Genomic DNA, 23,574 nt, shown 5'->3' on the forward strand with positions numbered 1-23,574 from the left:
ACCACCTGCACACCCAGTTCTAGGGGATCCAGTGCTCTCTTCTGAATTCTATGGGCAACAAGTATGAATGTAGTACACAAATACACAAGCAAACCATTCATATACATAAAATAGAATAAAAAGGCTTTACCTCTCCAAAAATGTAAATAACCTATCCTCAACAAACCTCAAATCTTGATTTTGCATCAATGCCAAGGGCTCACCTCCCCTTTCCGGGGTGGGGGTGGGGAATCCAAAGAACACACACTAGTATTTAATAAAGCTAGCAAGAGAGAAAGTACTTTCATTGTTTATTGAGAGGGAGAGACTTTATACAATTGGAACAGGTACACTTAAATTATGTGACAGATAATTGTAAAAAATGAGACGTCCCGTCAACAGTACAACTTCAATTTTATATTATTACAGTTACTATCTTAAAAAAAATAATGTAAACAAAAATATGGATAAATTAATCAAAACAAAAGGTAATAAGACCCAGACAACAAAGAACACATGAATTAGCACATTAGCTATTACTAAAAACTAACACCGAGTGAAGGAGCAGCTCAAATGCAAAGTCCTAATTGATTTTGTACCGCATGAGCAGAAGTGAGGGGGGATGACTCGGCTCTGACCCAGGAACCCGAGAACACGCTGTACAGAAACTTTCCGCATGGCCACTCTCTTGTGTTCCACCTGCAGTCGTGGCATTCTCCTCCTCTTCCCATTCCCTGGAGACAGCTAATAACTGTTTACAGTCAGAGCAGAACCCCAGCAGTGAAAGCCTGCTCTGGGGGCTCAGTGCTGCCCAGGCTGCACACAGAGGCACTGCCACCAGCCCGCATCCCACAGGCTGCACACAGAGGCACTGCCACCAGCCCGCATCCACAGGCTTCCCTCTTCCCACGTGGAACACAGGTGGCAGATAAAAATCTTTATATAGTAAAGAAGGAAAAAAAAAAAAAAAAAAAAAAAAAAAAAAAAAAAAAAAGAAATCCTTGTGTGGGTGTCACGTTTGATCTAAGTTCGTAGACTTTGACGTTCAATTCTGGGTGGCTAGTTGTCTTTTCTTTTCCTATTGACCTTGGTGACATGACATTCCCCTGAGTTTGGTTAATGAAAGCAAGCAAACAGAGTGGCTAAGAAACATCATAAAATAAGGTCAAAACGTTGTATGATTATGTCTTCTTATTTCCTGGTAAAAGTGCCAATGGTATTGAAGAAACTGATGTTTCAGTCAAATAACGTGTTTGCAATGTGACTCTCTTTACTTGTGAAGTTAAGGCACCAGGTTAAGCAAAGGTGGAAGGTCTGACATGCATCACGGAATATACAGGCTCCAGGCGTGCTGTGCACTGAAGAGCAGCCAGCAGGGAGGAGCAAAGGGGTCCAGTTAGCTGAAGAGTCCTGTGGGCTTAAGTGGGTCAGAGACTAGACTAGACTATAAGGCACTCCTACAGGGAGAAGAAACAGCAGGAAGGACGAGCCATAGGCCAGTTGTCCACTAGGTGGTTCAGCAGCCTGAGTCCCAGATGCAGGCCAGGGCCGAGGATGAAGGGCAGAGGGATCAGGGGAGGAGACAGGGCTCGACTGCAGCTTCCATGGCCAGCCAGAGGGACCCGACTGCGGAAAAGCTGCTGTAGGTGTCTTAGTCATCCGGGCTGGGAAACAACCAGCTTTCTGAAATGATGAGCAGCCAGTGGCCTCTCTTCCTTCAGAGAGGAATCCCAGCGGAGAAGCCTGTGGCTCCCTCCCATCACACCAAAGTCTACTTTATGAAGGCTATGCCATGACCTTGAGAGACCCACTTAAATAAAACCTCTGACAAATGACAGAGAGGCTAGCCCACAATTTCCCTCTCACTTTTACCCAGAGTTTTAAAGTGATGCAGATTTTCTTTTCTTTTTTCTTTTTAAATCTCAGTCCTATACCTACTAAAGCATACCAGAAAAAAAAAAAATTTGAATCAGAGAGTTTTGAATCCAAAGAAAGGACAGAATTGCCTACAGAGAAAGACTGCTGGGTGCTGAGACTTAACTTTCAAGACACTGTGTCCTGTGACAGAGGTCAGTGCTGGTTCGGTTAGCTGAGGGGCTTATTCATGTAGGTTGTAGGAACCTGGGGCCGGCCGAGTGGAAAGGGGCAGGCACTGACCCAAGCTTCAGATGCCCACCACCCAGGAGTCGGCGCCAAGGGACGACTAAAGAGAAAGGTCAGTGGCTCCAGCCATGCCAAGGAGGGAAGGGCTAGCTTCTTCCCCTTTCGTCTCAAATCTCTAATTCTCCACGTTATTTCAGAAGAAGAGAAGTAGTACAGAAAACTCCCCAAAGTGCACACATCTCTATTCGCCATAAGAAACACAACAAAACAAAGCCCGTGCTGGAACCAGGCAGTATTCTAACAAAGGGTCAGAGTTTGGTTCCCAATGTGGCCACTTCAATAAAGCACAGGAGAGTAGAGAGGGCTAGTCTGCAGGGCTGGTGTGGCGGCAGAATGGGTGTCCACCTCCTTGGTGGCAGCCATCTTTGCAGTCAGTGCTCAGTGTGTGTGACATCACCATGGTCCTGCTCTCATAGGTAGTTTGTGTCTGGTGATTTCTTTTGGCCCACGGATAGAGAATGAGCTTGCCGGGCTGGAAGCCAAGCCTCCTTGAGGAGGTGCAGAAAGAAACCCATCGCTGCTCACCTTCGGTGTGCACACATGACAAGCAGAGCTCACAGAGGCCAGACCTCACTGCAACTCAGCCACAGGGATAGAGACACCTTGTTTTGGGGCAGCTGAGGGGAGACACAACACTGGGATATTACAGGACTTTATTGGAACCTGCGAATCCCAAGGCACTGTAGGCATTCTGTCTGTCTGTCTGTCTGTCCCTGCCTATTATAGAAGAATCAAGAAGTGGCTATCCTCTTAGCTCAGTACACGTGAAAGCTCCCAAAAGATGGCCCTTGTTCAGCACATGAAGTCAAGGGGAAGGCAGAGAGCACATGGTTTTCATATTAAGCTGTTTTCAACTTTGGGAACAGGCAGCCCTGGAAAGAACTCGCTCCCATCACAGTCACTGCTTTTCGAGCACTCTGCGGCCTTCCTGCTGCAGTGCAAATGCAGGTCTATTTTAGGAACTGGCTTCCTAACGGTGGGGTTGGGTGCCAACACTTCCCCCAGGCTGGACGGTGTCACACACGAGTTTCTGGCACTTGCAGGGGGGAATTCTTGTGCTACACCAAGGAATGGACTGTTTAGTGAAAAGTGGTTCCCTGGACTCCGCTGGCAGCACCAGGAGATTAATGGACCATTTTCCATTATGCTTTACATGTACGATATTTACTGAGACAGGAAAAGGAGGTGGAAATCCACAGGCCTGCTTTTGTTTCGATGGTTTCTAAGCAGTAGAACAATTACCTAACACTGCACCAAGTAATTTGTTAGATCTGAAAACAGTAAGGGCCTTCATGCACTCTAAGGCATTCTGGGCTGAAAATAGCAATTTTGAATTTTCATGGCCGACCCAACTCCTAAGCTGGCTCCACTGTGTCCTGGTGGTGGTGGCAGAGATGGTTGTTGTGACCCACGGCTGGCATGGACCAAGCTATAGGGATACAAAAGATCGAATCAGAAGTAGCCGGGACACGACTCCAGTTCCAGATTGCGGATGACAGCGCACTTATCTTTTTCTCCTTTGAAAAACAAACAGAAAGCAATGTCCTGGGAAAGTTCACAGGAGCTTCCAAGCTCTGCTCACATACAGCAGGGCCCTCTAAGAGGGCAGTGGGGACAACTCAGGTGTCTTGTGTGGGGATCCAGATTTCACCCTCACGACTTTCATTAGGTCTGACCTTGGGTACCTGTGAGTTGGGGCAGGACACAGGGAAAGCCTCAGGTGGGGATGGGGGAGCTCTGTCCTTCAGGTCTCCATGCTCAATGTGTTGGGAAGGGTCTCTCTGGCAGTCCGAATCACGGCTGCATTAATTACAGCAAAGGCAGAGTAAGCTGCAGTGACAGGGCTTTGGGGGTGGAGAGAGAAGGCACCGGGCCACAGGAGCACATCTGTTTCATAATAAGCAGGTCTATAATTCTCTAGTGAAAGATCATGTTCTGCTCTCTTCTCTGAGGCTGGAAAATATAAATACTGTATTTCACAAAGGGGAGGAGGAAAGGAGATACTCAAATCAGTTTGCCTATTTTGCTAAGTGTTTGAGACTTGCCACCCTTGTCTTTTGTGTGCAACACTCTCTACCACTCCAGTGAGGGGGTGTCAGCCTGCCTTTCCAAGAGTTTATAAAAGGCACCGTGAGGTGTCTGGGAAATAGGACCCCTGGCCTTTTACCAAGTTCCACGCCTTGGTTATAGCTTCCGGGTAGCCAGGAAATAAGTGCATGTGCAGTGCTGAACAGTGTGGTCTGGGGCCAAAGGAAATGGGCTGAGAGGTGAAACGCTCAAGTCAGCTGAATGTTTCCTAGTGGACAGAAGCTTCAAGAGCTGGTGCGTGTGGGGGCGGCATGGAGCTGAAGTGGACATGTTCTTCATGAGCCAGCATTTCCCCTAAATCTGAATAGCAGTGAAAAGCTGAAAGGATGGAAGCGTGGGCAACGCCAGCTCAGTGTCAAAGACATACAAACATGCTTCCTTGTGAGCATATTTTCCTGCCTTGGAAAGACTTCAGGCAGAAGGAATGCTGGCCACCAGGTTCCCAGGGCCATTCTACCAGCCATCTTGGTCACAGTGACAACCACATGGGCTCTCACAAAGGGATCGCAGTGGGAGGACACTGCCCTCCAAAGAGCAAAGCGATTCATTTCTCAGTCCTATCATATTAGTTACTTTTGTGTTACTGTAAGGTGACAATTGTATATGTATACTTCTACTTACTTCAATAATATTAAATTCATTAATTCTATGTATGTTTGGTATTTTTCGAATAGTTCATGTTTCTAGTTTTCAAAATGTTACTTTTAATTGTATAATTTTTAACTTTCAATACTTATAAAATAATTAAAAATAAGTAAAGCCAGGTATGGTGGTACACCCCTGTAATCCCAGCATCTGGAGCATGAGGCAGCAGAGTCACGAGTTTGAGGCCAGCCAGGGATATACAGCAAGACCCTGCCTTAAAGTATGGTGCCGTCCCAAACAAACCAAACACCCAGAATACAGAAGCAAGTGCGGTTATACGGATTGATTAAAGGTTAAAGTGCCGTGAAGGAAAACGAGAAAAAAACATTCCAAATGACAGGCATGGCCTGTGGAGGACTGACTCTAGGAAAGGAAACATCGACTCTCCCAAGGTGCAAGACAGCAAGCAGTGCACTCTCCCTAGCAGGCTACACACTGATATGCTTGAGGACAATGCTGGGACGTTGACTCCCAGCCAGCACCCTGAAAACACTGACAAATGTCCTCCATGCCATGCTTGGAGCACTGCTCGTAGGGCAGCCGTGCACTCTCTGGCGGGCAGCTGGGGTCTCATCATGAGGCAGGTGCTGAGCAAACAGAGGGAGGGTGTGCAGTGACTGGCCTTACACTAGGGGATTAACTTCAGACCCAGGGTAGCTGTGCTCCTGAGGCTGTCTGTTGGAGGAAGGGGCCCTCTGGCTTTCTGCGGTGTGGCTGTTTCACTGCTGCCGGGACCTGGAAGCACTCTTGTGTTTTAGAGATTTCCTTGTGAAGCAGGTGACAATGGCCCTACCTCAGTTTCCCCAAGCAAAGGCTAAAGCTCAGTAACAACCCAAAGCTTTGCTGCAGGAGATGCTTCCTCTAGTCCCTGTGCAGTTGGCTGGCCCTTAGAGCCAGTGTGCATATGGGGTCTGAGCTACAGAGCAGTGTGTGGAAACCACACCTGCTGGGAGCAAGCAGTTGAAGTTCGTGGACAACTGTAAGTCAGCTATCTCTAAGAGTTCAGCCACAGATCTCTGCGGACCTCTTGGACAGTGAGTTATATAAAGCATACGTACAAGACGTATAGGTGTGTGCAATATAAAGAAATAACTTATGTATCCACAGCTAGCTGAAGGAGAAGAGCTCGCCTGCACGGGCATGAGTGGCCCGTGGGTGGCTGAGGATGAGCGCAGCCTGGCCTGCAGTCAGGTGTTTTGGTAGGACAGCTCGAACATGGTGCATGCCTCCTCCAGGCTTTCGTCCACGTTCAGCTGCCGCCAGAAGGACTTCTGCTTCTTCTGCAGCTCCCGGCGGACGCACCGCGGGCAGGGGACAGACTTCTCTTTGCACTCAGAATGGAAGACAGCTCCACAGCTCTCACACCTGCAAGAGCCAACCATGGAAACCATGAGCAACACTGCAGAGCGCAAGGCCTGTGGGACCTCGGTGACGCCTGGGGCACTCTCTGCTCCTCTGGACAGCCCTGCCCTGGGGAAGAGGCATAATTGAGAGGTGTGGGCTGTCTGTTTTCAAAAGGCTCAATGTTAGATTCACTAGTGACACAAGCTTTCTGTGATTGCACCCAGCCTTATGAGACACTGGCTGGGGTGGAGGGGAGTCAACACTGACCTGGTGACAATGGGCAGCAGGAGGCTTTGTGCGCCAGCGTCCCCTCCACCACAGAGAAAGAAGGGTACCAACTCCAGGGTGAACAGCAGGGAATGTAACCTATTGTCTGGGCAGTAGTAAGCCTTGGCAGCAGCACCTGGTATGCGGAGCTTTCTGCCTTAGCCCTCTTGACTTAGTGACTTTGTGTGTGTGTGTTTGGGAAGGTACAATGGTAGATTTTCATTCTCTGTGTGCTTTTTAAAATTAGAAAAATCCTCCCACCTTTAAAAACCTACCTGTATGACCTAAGTGTGAACAAGGAAGAGTGGGAAAGAAAACATTTTCTCACCGACAGGGCAGATTTGGTAATTTATGGAGGAGACATTCCAGGTGGATGACTGGATGCTTGTCTGGCCTAGTGAAGTCTGCAGTGGAGTCTGTCTCTGTAGCTTGCTTTCACTGTGAGGTCCTCAGTACTGACTGGTGGCCCTGGCTGCTCCCATGCTACCCACCCAGGAGCAGGGAAAGGGCACTTTCACCTCATCCGGGGAGCCCAGGGGCTGCCTACTCCATCCTGTCTCGCCGTGGGCTGGTGTTACATGTCTTTAGGGTCTGGGGCATCTCAGGATACTATTCCCTAATATGTCAATGTTCTACCCATAGCACTCTACCCGCAGGACTCAGTGGCTTGGCCCAAGGAGGATCTTCCCAATGACCCACCTGTGCCCTGTAGAGGAGGCAGTGACTTGGTTAGGGTTGTTGGGAAGGTCTAGTGAAGAGCTGGCCGAAGAAGGCTTCCTGCTCCCAGCTCAGCTCTCCCATCAGATGAGGAACTGCAAATTGTTCCTGTATCCTGACTTGTGTCCTCCTGGGGTTCCCATAAAGAAGTCCAACCCCAGCCAGGTGCAGTGGTGCACACTTGTAATCCCAGCACTCAGGGAGGCAGAGGCAGGTAGATCTCTGTGAGTTTGAGGCCAGCCTAATCTACAAAGGGAGTCCACGACAACCAAGGCTACAGAGAGAAACCCTGTCTTGAACCTCTACCCCCCAAATAAACAAAAAAGTTCAACTCTCCCAAGGTGACTCCTCCTGGTGACAGAGTATTTGGGTAGTACTAAGTTACTAATTAAGGTAAGGGTGTGTCTCTGGTCCAACTGGCCTAGTGTCCTTAACATAAGAAGCAGAGCTTCTCAATGTCTTGGCATCTCTCATCCCTGTGCACTATGTGAGGCCATCAGTAAGCCAGTAAGAAAACCCACCTAAAAAAAAAAACAAAACAAAACAAAAAACAAACAACAAAAACCAAAAAGCAAACCAAAACAAAATAAAACAAAAAAAACACATCAAAGCCTAACCTGCTAGCACCATGCTAGAACCTTCCAGGCCCCAGAGCTGTGAGATCCACACCTCTGAGCCACCCAGCCCATGGTATCTGGTGTAGTATCCAGACTAGAAGATGCCCTAGAGCAACTGACCTCACTGGTGAGCATCAGTGTCTTCATCAGCTTAGTGGAGATAACACAGCAGCTGGCACGCTGGGGCGCTGCAGGCCTTGAATGAGATCATGGGTAAAGTGTGCAGCAGTTCCTGGCAGAGGATAAGCTGTGCCCCTCGGGCAGTTCTGTGAGGCCTCCCTGCAGCCTGACTTCACCTATATGTCACTGTGTGGCCTGGACAGCCCCATCAAGTCCCTCATTTCACAGAGCAGAAAGCTATGCTTCCCACAGGGCTAGTGATCTCCTGGGCACACAGAGAGCTACAGTTAGAGTTGTCACTGGGACCCAGAGCTTTTGGCACCAGCCAAGGCTCCCACTTGTGGACACACTACTGGCTATCTGAGCAAGTATATGAACAAGCAGGGATGGGGGTGGGGTGGGTGGCAGGTGGGTGGGGGTGCACAGATCCTTGAGGCAGAATGCCAGTGTCAGGTCACTAATGTCCCTGTAGCTGAGCTATCATGGCCGGATTGTTACTTTCTTGATGAGCCAGTTGCTTCCCTTCCTAACCCTCAGGTTGCTGTGAGAACACAATGAGCAAATGCAGGTGGAAGAACCCTACAGTCAGAAGCGATATAGCTCCTTACAGGTGACTCTGCTCCTCCTCCTAGACACTGGCTGTGCTGTACACAGCTGGGTCACCTTTCCCTACCTTCTGGGCTCCTGCCAGTCAGGATGAAGGTCAGAGCCAGGTCTCCTAGTGTCTCTGTCCCCACTGGGTCGCACCTCTGTACGTTCCTATCATTAAATGACACTAATGGTAGCTTTATCAAATAAATTTCCTCACGGCTGCTCATGGATTTCTACAGCCAGGGACTTGGTCCAAAGGCAGTGACTGATAAGAGAAGCACCCAGTTCTCCAGTGCCAACTCCCTTATCTCTGCTGATACCAGGCCTGCAGTGAGGGAAGAGATGGAGTCTTATCAGATATTTCTGGTGCAAAAAGCACCTACAGAGTGATGGGGGACCAGTGCACCTGCTTGGTCTAGCCAAAGGTCAGTAACTGAAAAAAGTGTGAGATAAAGAAATTAATGAGTTCAAAACAGAACCAAGTCTTATTTTCTAACAATTTGTAACCCTGGAGGCATTTTTTCGACTGTGGTATGGGTATAGGGATCAATGGCACTCCCAAATTCAGACGATCACTTGTTAGCTTCCTCCTACCATGCTCCCTGTTTTCAGTCTAGAGAATAATGTCAGGATCTAGGAAGATGGCTCAGTAGGTAAGGTGTTTGCAGCTTCACCCTCTGTGCTGAGGACCGGGACTGACTCCTAGCCCCCATATGGCAGCACAAGCCTATAGCTCCAGCCCCAGGAAGGCCGACTAGAAGATCTCAGCAAGTCACTGGCTCATCAGTCTAGACAAATTGGTGACTACTAGACCACAGTGAAAGACCATGTCTCAAAAAGCAATGTGTGTGCGTATAGGGGTGGGACACTGGAGAGATGGCTCACAGGCTAAGAGTACTGACTACTCTTCCAGATGTCCTGAGTTCAATTCCCAGTATCCACATGGTTGCTCACAGCCCTCTGTAACATGATCTAATGCTCTCTTTTGGGGTGCAGGCATAAATGCAGGCAGAGCACTGTGTACATAATAAATAAATAAATCTTAAAAAAAAAAAATTCCAGCATTCGGGAGCAGAGGCAGGCAGATCACTGTGAGTTCGAGGCCATCCTGTTTACAAAGAGAGTTCCAGGACAGCCAGGGCTACACAGAGAAACCCTATCTCGAAAAAACAAAAACAAAACCAAACCAAAGTGAGTGACTCCAAGGAATGATCTTCTGACCTTCACATGCACCAAGTACACATGTGCACCTTGACAGACACTCTCCTCTCCATATTAAAAAGAAAGCAGGATTCACCCCACCCAACTTTTCAGGAGTGTGTCTTTAATGTGAGGCAGACCTACCACTGTAAACATCTGAAAACCGCAACAGGTAATGAAATGGAAAGGTCCCACATCAAATGGCGGCCAGTGTCGATATGTCTGAGTCCCCTGGCCAAGCAGCAAGAGCACTTTCTTGCTGTTGCAGTAAGCCACCACCAACAACATGTCTTACAGGATGCAACTGCAGGCAGACGCGGTTGCTACCGATCAAAGATATGCAGTGGATTTTCCCGTTTCCTTCCTGTTTGTGCACCCATTGCTTCATTCATCTAGGAGTCTCAAGCCCAGCACCACTGATACTTTGGGTGGGATTTTCTTCAGTGCAAGGAGCTGTCCTGTCACTGGAGGATGCTGGCCTCCACCCAGCAGCCAGAGCACCACCCTTCCCTAACCCCCGAGCTGTGACAATGAGCAATATCTCCAGATACTGACAATATCTGTGGGGGTAAGAATAGTACCTGCTGAGAACCACTGCCCTAACTATCTTGAAATTAAACCACAGAGGAGTGCCCAGGGTGTTAAAGGGCACCCTTTCCATCTGCTGGCTTATATTCTTGCCAACCAACAAGGTCTAATTCAGTACTCTTATCCGTGTCATTCTCAAAACAATCTATTTTCAACAACACATGTGATAAATACCCAAACAAATATTGATTATGCTGTTGTTTCTGAAGTTATTTAGAACATCATTTAAAAGTCAAAGGGTTTAGATGTAGGTCAGTGGTAGACAGTATAGCCAACAAGACCCTAGGTTTGATTCTCAGCACTGGAAAGAGAAAGGTCAAAGGCCAGATATGGTACAGGGAGGCAGAGGCAAGAAGGGTGGAAGATTGAGATTCTATTTAAAAAGGTAAAATCAAATCAAGCTTGATATAAATGCCCACGATAGAACACTGTGCATCACTCGGTAGTTCCACTTTTTACCACCTCACAGTGGCTTTTCAACTGTGTCCTGTCGGCTGGCTCTCAGCTGCACTTACTAGCTTTTTCAATCAGATTCCCTGGGCAATATCTTCTATACCTTTGTGCTCTACCTAGACCATGAGGCCAGGAAAAAGAAAAAAAATTTTTTGCATATGCTTTATAAAAAGATAGCTTTTGTGAACTGTGAAGTTGCTTCAGCAGCATCAGCTGTGAAAGCAATGCAGTAGAGCATCCATGAGGCTGCCTCTGCATGGTGAGAACACTAGAGCCTGATGTCTTGGCTCAGCTTGGCTTGAGTATGTCACAGGGCACTGGGGAAGCTACTTTGTCTTTGGAGCTTATTCTCCATGCTACTTTGGTTAGACAGCATCTAAAGTGTTTTCCAATATGCAGACTCGAGGGTGGGTAGTAGGAGCTATTTGGTACCTGGACTCTCCTCTCCCTGCACTCTGTGGGGGAATGAGTGCCAATAAGCACTGGCTACTTCCTTTACACAAAGTCTTAAACTGAAAAGCTAAATGAGATGGCCAGTAATAAGGGGTGTGTTACATTCCTTTTAGTCTCATTTGTTTGTATTAAGTAAACTATAAGATAGGTTACATGAGAGTATAGACAGTTTCAGAGCTGCACTGTGGTCGCCCGTGAAGAGCAGGCTGGGGCCAGTGCTAGACACACAGCACACTGGGAGTAGAAAGGAACCTGGAGCTCTGCTGCTGTGGAAGCAAGCTCTAGGGAATATTACTAATTATATGTGCACCTTTCTTTGGGAGAGCTATAGGAATTGCCCACTATTTTTTGGGCAATATAAATCATATTTTGCTTCTTAGGAAGTATTTCTTGGTATAAGACTACCCATTTTATGAACAATTTTGACCTAAAAATTATCTTATTAGCCCATGGCAAATAAGTGAGACATTCATAGTCTAGAAATCTAATCACCTCAGACTGAACAGACACGTTTTATTGTTGCTAGTGAATCCAAGAGCCAAAACCTGCTACAAACTAGTTGAGCTGTAGCCATTCAAGGGGAAAGGCTTGCTTCTCAAATCTTATGGCAAAGAAGCAAGAATTCCTGGCTGCAGACTGTTTCCTGTTCTGGAATGCTGATGACGTGAGACCAATTAGAGACAGGCCTCATGGCTTCGTTTGCCTGCTTCCAGACACCAACTGCATACAGGGAGGTCACAGGAAGCTGCTAAAGGACACTGCCCCCATGGAGGTCACTACAGTGCTTCTCCTCATTCCTGTTAGGGTCTCCTCCTGCTGTGTTTTTATTTTTGGCCCAGGCAATGGCCTCAGATATTTCATTTGGATAAAAACGCAGGCTTCAGTTTGTTGGCTTTCTGACAAGCAAAGGACAGGCCTTTCGAGCAGTACAGAGCCTCGGTGCATTTCCACTCTTCAGAGCCTGTGATGAACAGGGTGAGCAGCAGAAATGAGTGCACACTATCAACACGCCAGGGCCATCTTGAGTATGGCTTCTATGTAACGCACCCTGTACAGTCACGAGCTATCACTGGCTTTTCCAATAGAGCAAGAAGGTTATTTAAGTCTTTTCCTGAAGTAGCTATCAAAGCCTGGTTACTTTAATGTTTTGGCTTGCTGTTTTCTCCTGTCATTGGGTATATAAATGGAAAAAACAAAACCCTATAATTTCCTTCAATAGGAAAGTGGCCAGTCTCATGCATGAGTAGGCCCGTGTCTCTGTGCATGTACACACGTTATGCATCATGCACGTGCATGCTGCTCAGTAAAATACACAGACTCTGTTATTAAAGGTCCTAAGGTAAAATGAATAAAATACAATGTAAGAAATAAGAAGACTTAGGGCCACTCTTTGGGGGGCAGTAGAAAGTTTAAAACAATGAGAAGTTGATAAACAATTCTAGCAACAAACTGATTATGGGTGGGTTCTGATGAATGGGGTGAGGCCAGCAGTGGCCTAGGCACTGTCAGCCAACAGATGACATTATTCTAGGCTGACCAGAAATCTGACAGTCAGAACACTCCTCTATTTGTCAGCAGGACTGGGATGAGAACAAGAAATATGGACATCTTGGTTAGTAGAGCAAAGGTCTTGCAGAGAGTACAAAATGTATACAAGTACAATGGAGAGAGTATTCTATTTGATTACAACACATTTGGGGTTGCCCATTGTGATTTCTACCCATCCCCCAACCCTTCCTTTTGAAATTTAAAATAGACATCTACTTGGCTCTTTGTTTACAATGTGGTGTGACGGTGAAAGTGTGTATGTGTGTGTGTGTGCATGCGCACGCGCACACACATAAATTAGCTTATTAAAATCCGTAAATCACTGTGCTTTGAGTTAGGCATTATTTATTTTTCAATGTTTATTAAGTCTGTCTATAAGTTAGTGAATATAATGTAAAACACTCCCTGGTGGCTTTTGTGGCCCCAAGCTTTGGACTTGATTCTGGCCCCTACAGTGGGCAGTGACATAGTTCTTCAGGTTACTCAGCACACACCTCAACTCTTGGAAAGACAATTGGCATGTCCTGTAATGATGCTTTTATCTGTCCTTTAAGCCTGAGTTAATTAAGGAAGAGCTTTCCTTGATTGCAACCCACAAAGCACTGGGCTTTCTTTGCTCCTGGACTTTTGAGTTTGTCAGCTAAGCCTGGCTAATGCCTATTACAAAAGCCTTACTTACAATCTGGATTCAAAATAGAATGCAAACAAGGGTTAATTAATTCATTTGTTAATTTTGCTACCCTACTGGGGACATTAACTCACCATCATCCTTTGTGCAAATGCTTAATAAGTCCTTCCTGCTAATCTGTGGCCTGGGAGAGAAATCAGCCATCTAGGGTGTGTTTAAAAGCACAACAAATTTGATGTGAATGCAGGAGAATCTGGAGAAAACTAATATATCTGGTATTAAATCTGCATCTTAAGGTTTACCTGGCAAGAAAAAAACTGCCCACTTTTTCTTGGGGTTGCTTTGCTGCTATGGAAAGTAAAGGCACTGCAGGAGGACTTAAGGCTTTCTACCACTGCTGCCAGAACTGGAACATACTATAGATGCAGCTCTTGGGAACTAGAAACAAGAGCCATGGTTCTCTGTACAGTGGCTCAAATGCCTGGAGGCTAAGGATGCCTGAAAAGGCCTGGCTGAGGCGGAGCCAGTTGAGCAGCAGTCTGTAGTTACGGTGATGCAGATTACAAGCCATCTTGGCTTCCCCCCTGCATGTCTGTTGACTCACTGGTTTTATTTTAATTTAAAATAAAAGTTTTAACTACCAAGTATTTATGAAAGATGCCTTTAAAAGGAAGTCATTCATCTAGGACTCTGACTGGGGCTCACTTAGCACAGCTGAGTTCATCACTTAGTAGAGCCAAAACAAGAGGAAGTTCCAAGCATGAGCATGTTAGAAAAGTCCAGAAATTAAGCCTAGTTTTACGAGCAGCATAAGCTGTTCAGGGATACAGTCTTGGTTACTGATGTGAATTTAGAAGGAACAAGGCAGTTATTACTTTATATATTTCCTTATCTATCTCCTGCTGCTTAGCTCATTCTTTTAATAAGATGGCATTACATAATCTTCTCATGGCTTTTTCCTAGGCTAGTGATGCTAGACAATGAAATCCCCGGGGAAGGCTTCAGGTTAGGCGGCAGCAACAGCTGTGCCAATCAATGGCTTGCCTTCCTCTTGCAGGTCTCAGGCAGTGGCCTGAGCAAGAGCTGCAGGCCTGGGAGAAACTGAGATGAGAAACTTTCTTTTCTGTGGAGCTCAGCCTGGGAGGACCCGGTAACGAGTCTACAGTATGCTTGGACTGTGGAGGAGACTGTCACCTCCCTCATTGGAAGCTCTGACTCTGCAGGCCTGAGCTGGCATTTCCTTAAGACACTATCTAAAGCCCACTCTGGCTGTTACCTCAAGAATCCTCGCTGACCCTGGGGCCTTCTCTGCCAGGGAGATTTGCTCATCTCTTTGCACTCTATATTTTGAAGATTTTCTGCCTGTTTGGTCACTGATGGCTGATGTAAGCTGCTATCCAGCTACGTCTTTTCATGTAAATTTCCTTTTTTCCTACCAGCAATGATCTCTTTTCTAGGAAAGATGTGAACTCCCTCCTCCTTCTCCTCCTTTTTGAGAAAGGGTTTCTCTGTGTAGCCTTGGATGTCCTGGATCACTGTAGACCAGGCTGGCCTTGAATTCACAGTGACCCACCTGCTTCTGCCTCCCCAAGCCTGGCCTGTGAACTCCCTTCTTAAAAAATGGCTTTAGGACACTTCCTCATCTTCCAACACTGGAACTTCCAGCTTACATTAAACACATTCAAGCTCAGTGTTTCTAAGGCTGGATTTGAACCAGCTTCAGGTTCATTTCTTAAGGTTGTCTATTATTTTATTGATTCTTTTATAAGATGATTCACGCATGGCTCTTACATGAAATTTTGTTTTTTTAAATTGCTGTCTTTCTTGTTTTCTCATCAAAAGGCTATCTGATTCTTGCCATTGGTTGTGGAAACAAGCCACACCAAAAGTGGGACTAGTTCAGGGTGGCTTTATGGCTTTCCCAAATCTCAGGGCTCGTGCTCTGGCAATGGGTCAGACAGCAATGGCCACTGAGACTCAGTAGCCTACAGCTCCATGAGTGTGGTCTGGTGGCCTCGGTGGGGGTGGGAGTCCCTCGTAGGTAGGGTCTCCCTGGCTCTGTGGAGCCCTGTGCACTGGCATGCTTTGGTCCATCCAGCAACATTCATACAGCCTGAGTGTTATAGTATCCACTAAGTCTGTCTGTATACCTTAAGCACTCTGAGAGCATCAGGGACGGGGCAGATAATCACTAGTGTTGGTTATAGAATACAGGTGTTCACTGCTGCACCACTGTTGAGTGGTTCACTGTTCAGAGACCCGAAGGTATTTTACTAAAGATATGGTAACATGACAGTGTGTTAGAGAAGCCACTAAAATAAAAATAACTTCTTAAAATAACAACTTTGGTGACACTATTGTGCCCATTCTCAAAATTCACTGTATGGCAAATAATCACAACACATAATCACACATGACAAGACAAAGATACTTTGCACCTTTTGTAATTTAAAAGTACAAACAGTTAATTTCAGAACAAACTGCCCAGTCTACGGAGTCAACAGTTTTTGTGTGGAAAGGTAAACACTTCCTGTCTTCCCATTGTGTATTCAGGTTACTTATTTACAGTCCCAGGGGGAAGAAAAAGTATACACTAAGAAGTAACCTTAAGTCAGCTGAACTGAAGTCTGCTGAGCAGTTTCACCAAGCTCAAACGTTTAATATCTCCCCTCTCTGACATTAGATGCTCTGCCACCCTCGTAAAACACATCTGTCCTTAACGAAGGACAGGAGGCTAGCCAAGAAGTCACACATTCTGGTCGTGGCTACTTAAATAAAAACTTCCTAAAATAGTTTAAAACCTAATTTAAAGGCCTGTCATTTAGATTTTAACATGATTTAAGCAGAACGTGAGTAAGTTAAAACAAGGTAACCCCCTGATTCAGTCATTATGACTTGTGACTTACTTGCTGAGCAGTTACCATGCACCGCTCTCCATGGAGCAATGAGCAAACAGGATCTTACAAGAGGGTAGGTAGGGTCAGTGTGAGTTTGTGTCTTAAGCTCCTTCAGTAGAGAGCATCAAAATCAGTCAACTTGCTTGAACGTTATATAAAATGATATATAAGCATTATATAGAAATGCAGAACCTCAGGGCTAGGGAAAGAAAACCATGCTTGTACCTTTTGTGAATATGCATTGCTGCCATGTGCCTGGTAGGTGGAGAGTGTGGTGGCACGTCAGGGGTCATGTAGCAAGTAAGTGGCAAAGGTAATGAGCTAACACTGTTCATCCGTTCCTGCTGATGTTCCCATGAACCTGCCTGTCTCTTCTAATTAGATGGATCCTAATGTTTATTTATTTATTTTATTAAAATAGTTTTTTTACACAATATATTCTGATTAAATTATTTTTTAATTTAAATTTAATTTAATTTTGGTTTTTTGAGACAAGGGTTCTCTCTGTAACAGCCCTGGCTGTCCTACACTGGTAAGTGCTGGGATTAAAGGCATGCACCACTACACCTGGCTATTTTATGTGTGCTCGTGCTTTTCCTGCTTGTGTGAGGGTGTTGGATCCCCTGGAACTGGAGTTACAGACATTTGTGAGCTACCATTTGGGTGCTCTTAACTCCTGAGCCATTTCTCCAGCCCATATTCTGATTTAATAATTTTTTAAAGCAATTAAAATTTATCTTTTAAAAGTACTCATTAGTATGTATGTGTAGATTAAATTTGATTCTATTTGGAACCAGAAATGATATACTAAGTGGAAGCTATAAGACTGCATTTAAAATATTCATATGTAGATATATAAATAATATAGGTATAGAAAATGATAAGTGCTGGGTGTGATGGCACACGCCTTTAATCCCAGCACTTGGGAGGCAGAGGCAGGTGGATCACTGTGAGTTCGAGGCCAGCCTGATCTACAAAGCGAGTCCAGGACAGCCAAGGCTACACAGAGAAACCCTATCTTGAAACTCCGCCCCCTTAAAATAAAATGAAATAAAATAATAAGTTATGGAGAATTTCTTTGTATTTTTGTGACTTTTAAAATCTTCTAGACTGAGCATCAATTCATTATTAGTTAGAAATAAAAATATGATTTTAAAAAATGACGGCCACTTTCTTCTCTAAACAACAGACAATTAGGTCATCTGGCATGTGTACAGACAATGCAATGTAAGCTAGAGACTCAACTAGAAACTTAGGAAGGAACATGTCTTGACAGCAATCTATTGAAATGGCTGAACGCAATGGTAGCCTCACCATGCGGACTGTGGCATACTGGGTGGGGTCAGACCCAAATGTTTCATGCAAGTTTTGTCTGTGTTAGCAGACATTCTGAAGTGTTTAGACATGTGAACATGGAGCCAGCCAAGGTGCAATGTTATGTACTTAGCTATTCTTTGAGTAAAGTTTTTTTTAAGGAAGAGAAAATAAAAGACTCCCTGACCCCACTGCCGAGCCACTCAGCACTGTGCTGAAAAGTTTATTTTCTTTCCTTCCAACCAAGGCAAACCTTTACAGATCCAGCAAGTACATCAATACCTGGACAGATGGGCAGTCATGAGACCAAAGGACAGAACTGCATCTTGGGTCTTATGAACCGGTTCCTGTCATTCACAAGCTTTCTGGACTTTGTTTCCCCAGCCCCAGATATCTACGTGGTCTCTCAAGACCCTTCCACCTGTAGTCACTGTCGGCTCTAAGTCCTGGCAGGAGTCTGTTAGAGAGCCATCAAAGTGCCCAGAGTCCGAAAGCAGCCAGCTGACGGAGCAGGTGGTTTCCCAGACACGGCACCTAGGAGAGGAGCCCAGGTTTCCTGGGGCTCTTTCTAAGATCAGACACCTTGTTACAATACTCCCTGAGCGGGCTGCTTCCCAAGAAAAGCCACAGAAGGGAAATATCATTCAAAAGACTATAGACACGGGGGTTAAGCTCTGCCCTCCCCAAGGCTGTTGCCCTCTGTTGTTGGACAGGATGTAACAGGACTGCCAAGCACAGCCCACAAACCTGGTAATTAGGTGCACTGACAGTGTTTGCTTTGGAACCATTTATCAACAAAGGAATGTGTCAGGCTGGTTAGTGAGACGCGGGTGTGTAATGTGTGTGTACTTAAGTCACGTGAGGCCATATCCAGGAATTCAGTCTGCTTGAGCAAGGGCTCTCAGGAACGAAGGCTGAAGAGATAGGAAGCTACGGCGGGACACCTGAGGATTCTGGATGGCACGTCTTTCTTCTCTTAAGCTGTAGTCTACCTGCACCCCCTCTCCCTGTTTCCCTCTCTTTCTCATACACACAAAGTTCAGATCCAACATCTAACACTCAATTCTCTTAAAAAAAAAAAATAATGAACTAGAAAAATGGAAGACTTTTGTAAGGTTGCTGGCAAATGTGCACTTTATTATTTTGGCACATAAGTGAAACTCTACCTGACATCTACTCTCCACTTGCCCTGCTGGTGGGCAAGTAAAATGCAAACAGAATAGCAGAAAAGAAACAGCTTTTCTTTGAGACAATCTCATAATGTAGCCTTGGCCGCTCTGGAACTCAGTATGTAGACCAGGCTGGCCTCAAAATGGCATGGATCTATTTGCCTTTGCTAGGGCTAAAGGCATGTGCTACCACACCTGCTCTGAAAACACTTAATGCCACTACTCAAGCTGTGCTAAGAAAAACTGTATCTAGCTTGTTCAATGGGAGGAGAGCAGTCAGCGCATTAGATCCTTTTCTGTTTTGACTGCCGTGAGGCACCTGGAGCTCCATGTGTAGGTGAGGTGTGAAGAGGAGCAGAAAGCGCCAATGGAAAGAGCAGTACCTATGCCCTAACAAGCTCAGGTCCTCAGGGGTGGGCAGGGGGGTAGGGTGTTAACAGAACGCAAAATGACAAAAGCATTTTCAATGGGTCTAGAATACTAGGCAGGCTCTTCATCTCTTTTTGCACAAACTGGATGACTTTGGAGTTCAGCCAGATAGGTGAAAGTAACAGCTTTCATTTTTAAGTTCCTTGGGAGAGATTTTTTTCCCCCCACAAAACAATTTTCCCTTTTCATTTCCCTTTCTTATGTGAACTAATGTGACGAAACAGACCTTGGCAGGGAAATAAGGAGTTCTGTTGGAGCCTCACTGGCTATGGGCACTTATGTAAGGGCAATGTTTATCCTCAAGAGAATGTGGGGGAAGTTCTACAGTGTGAAGACGGGACGTGGCTGGACAGTACAAGTAAGAATCCAGTGCAAGTGAGTTCAAGGCCCCATGAGCCATCCTTACGGCTTGGAGGAGAAACCAACTACATGTATACAAAGTGAAACTGGCAAAGAAATGTTCAGTTTGTACTGTTTCTTTTTTCTGTTGTTATTGGCGCTATTTGTTTCTGTTTTTATGAGAAAGAGTCTCACTAGGAAGCTCGGACTGGCCTGGAATTCAATATGTAGACAAGGCTGGCTTCGAACTTAGAGATCACGTGCCTCTGACTTTCCAGTGCTGGGATTACTTGTACACACTAGATCTAGCTCAGTCTGTACTTTTGAACTCCTACATTCAAAACTTAACACAAAACAACAAATCCTTTAAAAAAAAAAAAAGTAATGCTTGACCCACAGATGGTCTGGAGACCCACAGGAAGAAGGTCATTCTGCTGTCTTCCCAAGGGCAAGCTGGACAGAGCCATCCTCCTCAAAGCCATCTCTCAAACTGCAGGCCAGTGGCTCCAACCCTGTATACAGGCTGGATCTACAGAATGCCGCTGCAGGCTTGGAAGCTTTGAAATTCCTTTAATTAGTCGGTTCATTTAAGAAGTGTTGTCAGCATTCATGAGATGACAAAACAATAAATGTCTTTGGAACGCATACACTATGAAGATGCTAAGCTCAGTGTTATGTAGAACCTTCTTATCCACATCTGGATATAGCTCAAAAGGGTAGAGTGGTCAAAAGTGCTGGAATGCCATGTTTTCTACATTGGAATACCAGTGGAACAACTTTCCTGTCATTTAAAAACCAAAACCAAAACCAAAACCAAAACCAAAAACTAGCCAAGCCAGATGGAGCAGGACAGAAGGACAACACTGACTTGGGATGACTGACTGAGCTTACAGTCTCTTTGGAGATGCACACAGAGTATTTTTACAATTAAAGGTTTAGGAATGGCATTGTCACAGAAACACTGAGGATAGGTGTCTCCTCAGCAGCATCAGGAAGGGGTCCTTAATTACAGGAGATGATTAGGGAAGTGTGGAGATGACTGAAAGAAGGCTGTATAGGAGACAATTTAAAAGTTTTAAAAGAAAAATCTAAATCCTGGGTCACTGTGGACTTAGATGCCTTCTGTACTCACTGCTTCTCCTCAAGTCTTTACACAGTATCTGCTAATCTTTCGACTTGTAATTATTTGAGGTTAGAGCTCTTATTTCTTATTTTCTCAGGAAGGTGTTGTTTCTGTTTCTCCAGGATATGGGATTTTGCCATTGTCTGGCTGGAATGTTTGCTCCTCGTAAAGCTGTGCTTCTCTTGTATCCTCTCCCAGGTAACTGCTGGATTAGGCCTGGTTAAGGAACAGTCTTTCTATTGTATTTAAATCTGGCTGCCTGGACAGTCAGGGGTCCTCAGTTAAGACGATGGAGGTGTTTCATTTGTGTCAGCGTCCACAGACAACCTCCCTGCCCAGGGATTCAGGGTATCAACCTGTCTTATCCCTGTCACAATAGCCATCCCTCCCCTTAACAACAGAAATGTGTATCCGCCCTGTCACATCTGACTGTGCCTTGCTGCTCCAGGTGTCTAAACTCCCAGGGGAGCAAATAAGGGGACAATTGAGAAGCACATCTTTAGGGAGGCACCTTTAAAGGCAGATCTAGATCTCTTTCCAGTTACTTTCAGGGTGTACCGTGCAGACTCCTTTGAGGACCACAGCTACAGAAGAAGCAGTGATGTGTGATGGACAGCATGGAAGTTAAGTCAGATACTGTTATCTGTTGGGGCAGGTAAGCTGTATTCCCTGAGCTTAGGGTTCCTTATCATTAAAGCAGAGGTGGGCCAAGGGATGGCTTAGCGCATAGAGACACTATGCACCAAGCCTGGCGACTTGATCCCCGGAACCCATGTAATGGAAAGAGAGAACTCCCACAAGCTGTCTGACATCTGACCTCCACGTGCATTCTAAGGCCAGAGTGCCTGAAGACATACAAGCACATACACAAAATACATGACGTTTAAGGCAGAGGCAGCACTTGGAGGACAGGCAGAAGAAAGAACTGTTGTGTATAAACTGTTAGACCTAGTGCTGGTTAATGCCAGTCCCCATAATTCTAGCATGTTATCTACTTGTGTCAAGAAAGGAACCTTGAAACTAGGGTCATAGTTTCAAATTATAGCCAGGAAGCATCCTCTTAGATAATGATTTAAGGAAGGATGGTCAAGGTTCCTTCTGTCTTTGTTGCTGTTTTGTTTTTTTCACAAGGTTGCTCTGTGTAGCCCTGGCTGACCTGGAACTCGCTCTGTAGACCAGGCTGGCCTCAAGTTCAAGAGATTCACCTGCCTCTGCCTCCAGAGTACTGGGATTAAAGACGTGGGCCACCATCATTGCCAGCTCAAGGTTCCTTCTGAATCACAGGCTTTGCAAGCTGGGAGAGCTGCCTGTGACTAGCACAGAAAGAGGATTCTAAAAAGCTACAGATTTGGTTCCACTAGGTAGAACCCTCTCACGTGGGATAATGAGGCCATTTTGGTGAAAATTCAGAGGCTTGACTGTTATACTATCTTTGATTATGTTCTTTCATATACTATCCCTGAAGATACCGATTTTCGACTTACATTAACTCTTCCAGAAGATTCTGTGTGTAATCTTTGTCAAGACGACAAACCTAGGAACTTGTGGCATTTGAAAATGCTTCACGCTCAGCTCTTGGCCTCAAAGATTGTTCTCTACGAAAGGAGAAAGTTTCTTGGACATGTGGCCACATCTTGGATGAGGTAAGAGCTAGAAAGCATAAGCCTAAATCATCTGGTGTAGCCAGGAAGGAAGAAAATGCTGAACAGCAAGCTAGCAGACAAAACCCACAATGGCTGAGATAGCGCAATGTTACACGGGAACAAATCCAGAGCTTGAATGCAAAGCTGAGAAAGCTCAAACAATAAATCAACACTGTACAACCCAAGGTACACATGAATCCACACTGACAGGAAGAGCAAATGGAGTTGTTTTTTAAACAGTGAATGGGAAAAAAAGCACAAATCTCCTCAGCAGGATTTAAGTAATTGTGGGTATGCTCTGCTCCGGGGACAGTGGAACTTTCTGAGAGCTCCATGTGATGATCATGAGAGGGAGAAGAAGAGGGACTTCACAGCAGAGGAACCTGGCACACACCCTGCAGTGGTAAGACATCAAGGTGGTGTGCTTGTCACATGTGATAAAAATGGTATTTTCCTCCATGTTCTTCCCCAGCTCCAACCCCAAAAGCATAAAGCCTAGTCTCATTTTTAGAGATTGGTTCTTGCAGTTTGTTGCCCAGACTGGTTGGAACTTGTTATGTAGCTCAGGGATGCCTTGAACTTGTGACAATCCTCCTGCCTTGGCTCAATCACACCTGCCCTAAGTTTAATCTTAAAAAACAAAAAACAAAAAACAAAAAAAACCCCTAGAAATCAGACATACCCAACAGTATTCTTCAAAACTAAACTGTCAAGATTATCAAAATAAGTAAAATCTTTGAAACTGTCATAGCTGTCTATGACATGAAAGTTATGAAAGGTATGAAAATTAAATGTAAAGCACTATTCTAGAATAGAAAATGGATTAGGCAAAAACTAAGGAAACAACAACAACAAAAACCTCAAACCTATGGACCTTGGCTAATGCTGGCTTACTAACAGATGCAGCGCCCTCGTGTTGATTGAGGAAGCTGGAACTAGGTGTGGGGTGTGCAGTGGGTGGAAACGCTGCACTATCTCTGCAAGTTTTCTGTTCTAATCAAGTCTGCTTAAAACTACTGCCCTCTGATCTTGGAGGCAGCCATTCCCACGGACAAGCTTCTAACACTCCACAGTCCTTTGGAAGCTCTAGGATCTCCTCAGTCTGAATCATTGGCACCGGCAGGCATCCGTCTTCCGTATTACATGACATTACTGTGCAGCGTGTCACTGCTGCAAACGACTACTCCGACACAGACACGTTGTTTTATCTGAGGCCCACAGCTTAAGTTCATTCTGTATTGTCTGACGATGAGTATGAT

At 45.5% G+C, this 23,574-nt stretch overlaps 1 protein-coding gene across 1 annotated transcript in view; it reads right to left on the reverse strand.

Annotated features, from left to right (window-relative positions):
• Positions 1 to 5,984: 5,984 nt before the first annotated feature.
• The window catches only part of Plekhm3 (pleckstrin homology domain containing M3), a 135,099-nt gene continuing 117,509 nt past the window's right edge, over positions 5,985 to 23,574 (reverse strand). Inside the window, exon 7 of the mRNA XM_051153950.1 lies at positions 5,985 to 6,240. Coding sequence (XP_051009907.1) covers positions 6,063 to 6,240 — 178 coding nt within the window. The 3' untranslated portion in view covers positions 5,985 to 6,062. The remainder of the gene's footprint in view (positions 6,241 to 23,574) is intronic.

The sequence above is a fragment of the Acomys russatus genome, chromosome 12, assembly GCF_903995435.1.
Source record: "Acomys russatus chromosome 12, mAcoRus1.1, whole genome shotgun sequence".
Taxonomy (NCBI): Eukaryota; Metazoa; Chordata; class Mammalia; order Rodentia; family Muridae; genus Acomys; species Acomys russatus.